The 4,066-nt window shown below is 37.8% G+C and overlaps 1 protein-coding gene across 1 annotated transcript; it reads left to right on the forward strand.

Annotated features, from left to right (window-relative positions):
- The first annotated feature begins 710 nt into the window (after window positions 1-710).
- On the forward strand, window positions 711-3,740 carry LOC132637489 (uncharacterized). The gene is made up of 3 exons (XM_060354569.1): window positions 711-1,796; window positions 2,154-3,279; window positions 3,394-3,740. The coding sequence occupies exons 1-3, from the start codon at window positions 711-713 to the stop codon at window positions 3,738-3,740; spliced, it is 2,559 nt and encodes an 852-aa protein (XP_060210552.1).
- Window positions 3,741-4,066: the final 326 nt, after the last annotated feature.

The following is a 4,066-nucleotide window of genomic DNA, read 5'->3' on the forward strand; positions in this document are numbered from 1 at the left end:
AAAGAATAAGTTTATGGGATAGTCTGTATAGTTTGGCTGATCAAATGGAATTTCCTTGGTTGGTAGGGGGTGATTTTAATGTTATTATGAATGAAGATGAGAAGATTGGTGGTTTACCTGTATTTCCAGATGAATATGAGGATTTTGCATTTTGTATTAATTCATGTGAGCTATTTGATATAAATTATAAGGGGAGTTTGTTTACTTAGTGGAATGGAAGGGCAGGTAGTGACTGTATTTTCAAAAGACTGGATAGAATGATTGAAAACTCTAAACTACAAGATTGGTTTACACATATGGAGGTGCAACATTTATCTAGAACTGGCTCAGACCATGCTCCTTTGCTACTTACATGTGCTGAATCTTCACATCACATAAGGAAGCCTTTCAGATTTATAAAATTCTGGACAGAACATGAATCCTTCTTAGAGGTAGTTAATCAGGCATGGATCACAGATTTTGAAGGGGATGATTTTATCAGATTCAAGTTGAAATTGAAGAATGTGAAATCTGCCATATCTGCTTGGAGTAAGGCAACTTTTGGTGATATTTTCAAGCAACTAACAGTAAGGGAAGAGGTGGTGAGAATTAAAGAGCAATGTTTTGAAGAAGATCCTACTCCTATGAATAGGATGGTCCTACTACTAGCACAAGCAGCATTGAAAAAATATGTTCATTATGAGGAATAATTTTGGAGACAAAAGTCACATATGATTAGTTTTGCTGAGGGTGACAGGAATACAAGGTACTTTCATAGTATTATGAATGGGAGGAGAAACAGATTACAGATCATAAGAATTCTGAATCAGCAAGGAGTATGGATAGAAGGGGAGTCACTTTTGGCAGAAGAAGCTTGTAGATTTTACCAACAACAGTTCTCCCAAGAGGTTGATCCTTTAGATTTTAAATTGCTACAACATGTTCCTAGTATGGTGGATCAGGATACTAATAATCAGCTGGTAAGCATGCTAACTTTAGAGGAGGTGAAGAAGGCTGTATTTGAATTATCTGCAGATAGTGCTGGTGGTCCAGATGGTATGATTGGAATATTTTATCAAGTGTGTTGGGACATTGTTGGTGCTGATGTATACAATCTTGTGAAAGAATTTTTTGATGGCCAAACTCTTCCTAAGTCAGTCACACATACCAACCTGGTACTGTTACCAAAGAAGAACAACATTGAGACCTTTGCTGATATGAGACCAATCAGTCTCATCAACAAGGTTATTTCTAGAGTGGTTCAGGATAAGCTGGAGGGCATTCTACCTTTACTGATATCTCCTAACCAGTCTGGATTTGTTAAGGGCAGATGTATCATTGAAAATGTCCTTCTAACTCAAGAAGTTGTGACTGACATTAGATTAACAGGAAAACCAGCTAATGTTGTACTTAAGCTTGACATGGCTAAAGCATATGATAGAGTATCATGGAGTTACTTGATCAGAGTTTTAAGGAAGATGGGATTTGTAGAAATTTTCATAGATATGGTGTGGAGGCTGATAGCAAATAATTGGTACTCCATACTCCTTAATGGTCAAGCTCATGGTTTCTTTCATTCCACCAGGGGTGTAAAACAAGGAGATCCTCTTTCTCCTGCTTTGTTCATCTTATATGCTGAAGTTTTATCTAGAGCATTGAATTCTTTATTTGAGAATAATGACTTTAGAAGTTATGGAATGGCCAAATGGAGTGCAAATCTGAACCATCTGGCATATGCATATGACACAATAATTTTTTCATCTACAGATGCTAGATCTTTGGAGTTAATTATGGAGGTACTACATGCATATGAGCAGGTATCATGCCAACTTATAAATAAAGGCAAGAGCTCATTCCATGTACACAGTAAGGTGTCTAATGGGCTGATACAACAGGTGGAGACTATTACTAGTTTTAAAAAAGACACTTTTCCTTTTACATCTTTGGGTTGTCCTGTCACACATTCAAGGAAGAGGAAGGCTGATTACAATGATCTAATCAAGAAAGTCAAGAATTAGCTTCAGACTTGGAAATGAAGATTGTTATGATTTGGAGGAAAAGTTGTTCTGATCAATAATGTATTAATGAGTATGCCAATACATTTGTTGTCAGCCATCAAACCTCCAAAATGTGTTATCAATGATATGCATAAAATCTTCTCAAGATTCTTCTAGAATAATAGTGAGAAAGGCGGAAGAAGACACTGGTCATCATGGCTTAACTTGTGTAAGCCAAAAGAGGAAGGAGGAGTAGGATTTAGATCTTTGTTTGATGTATCTGAATCCTTATGTGCAAAACTTTGGTGGAAATTCAGGACAACAAATACTCTATGGGCAAACTACATGTGGATCAAATATTGCAAAAGGCACAGTCCTCAGACTGTGCAGTGGAAAGGAGGTTCTCAAGTATGGAAGGATATGATAGAGGTTAGAGATAATATAGAGCAAGAAACATGGTGGGAACCAAGGAGTGGAACTGCAAATGTATGGTTTGACAACTGGACAAAGCTAGGGGCACTATATCACATTATTCCAGATGATTTTGGAATAGATGAGGGTGTTCAAGATGTAAAAGAACTTATGTTGCAGGTTGGTTGGAATATAGGAAAATTGCAGCAGTTGTTTCCTATGGATATTGTGGATCATATATTGGAAGAATTGCACTTTCATGAACCAAAAGATGAGTGGGATATGCCAAGATGGATGATGACAGCATCAGGCAAGTTTACAGTAGGCACTGCATGGGAATTACTGAGGATTAAAGCAGTCAAGTCAGATGTTTTTAAGAATATATGGATATCAGGGGTGTCTTTTAAGATATCTTTCTTTTTCTGGAGGTTGTGGAAGTACAAAATACCAGTTGGAGAGGTAGTAAGAAGGATAGGGGTAGATATTGAGGCAACCTGTTATTGCTGTGATCATAGGCAATATGAAACTGTGGATCATTTGTTTGTTACAGGAAATGTTGCCATAAAAGTTTGGACTTATGTTAAAACTGCTGTTGGCATCACAACACAGTTTCAACAAGTCAGGGAACTCTTTCAAATCTGGTGGAATACAAATTGTCCCTCAAAGTTCAGAACCATTTTTAAAGCTATTCCAATGGCCACCATGTGGCAGTTATGGAAGTGGAGGAATACAGTCCTACATGGAGGGAGGATGTCCATCAACAAAGTGATTTATGAGATAAACATGGTCATATATCATTTGTGTAGAATGAGGTTTCCAGGGCAGAACAACTTACCAAAATGCATACCTCAAATTCTACAAATCTTTGAAGCATACAGGCCAAGAATTGTAAGTAAGATAGTGAAATGGGATTTTCCTAAGGCAGGATGGTATAAATGTAATTCTGATGGAGCTTCTAGGGGAAATCCTGGACCAAGTTCTGTGGCCTTTTGTATTAGAAATGCAGTAGGTGATTTCCAGTATGCAGCAGCAAGAAGGATATCAGATGGTTCAAATTTGATAGCAGAATCAAGGGCACTACATGAGGGGCTTAAGTACTGTGTTACACACAGTCTGTTACCAGTGGTGTTGGAAACAGATTCAATGACTATGAAGATGATCTTAACTGGTCAGTGGGAGACTCCATGGAGTATATCAATGATCATAAATTATATCTTAAGGTTGAGGAGGGATAAGGAAGTAAGGGTGGAGCATGTGCTGAGAGAAGGAAATGGACTGGCTGATTTTTTAACTAATTATGCTTTTGATTTTGCAGGTGATCATCTTTTTCAGAGTTTTACTTCACTTCTGTGAAACCAAGGAAAATTCTAAATACAGAGAAGTCACATATACCATACAAGAGGATCGGGCTAGCTAAGGACCATCACATCCCTGGAGATTAATAACAAGCTGGAGCGCAGTAGCAGCAACAAGTTTGCATCTCAACATGCCATGAATAGCACATGGACCTGTATGAAACTATCTTTGGCAGGAGTATAAGAGTGGTATTAGCTTGTAGCTCGTTATCTTGTAAGACTGCTAAAGATTGGTTCAGTCAGGCAACTTGCAACTTTGGAATAATGGCAAACAAAGGTCAACATCAAGACAAGGAGATAGCAGCTACATCTGAAGGAACATGG

Source organism: Lycium barbarum, chromosome 4 (genome assembly GCF_019175385.1).
Source record: "Lycium barbarum isolate Lr01 chromosome 4, ASM1917538v2, whole genome shotgun sequence".
NCBI classification, from domain to species: domain Eukaryota; kingdom Viridiplantae; phylum Streptophyta; class Magnoliopsida; order Solanales; family Solanaceae; genus Lycium; species Lycium barbarum.

What these genes read in the sequence shown, in the direction of transcription:
- LOC132637489 (XM_060354569.1), top strand. Translation starts at nt 711, where the DNA reads ATGATTAGTTTTGCTGAGGGTGACAGGAATACAAGGTACTTTCATAGT. An exon ending in TACTACATGCATATGAGCAG is followed by an intron (nt 1,797 to 2,153) that starts GTATCATGCCAA and finishes AGATTCTTCTAG; the next exon opens with AATAATAGTGAGAAAGGCGG. An exon ending in ATACAGGCCAAGAATTGTAA is followed by an intron (nt 3,280 to 3,393) that starts GTAAGATAGTGA and finishes TTAGAAATGCAG; the next exon opens with TAGGTGATTTCCAGTATGCA.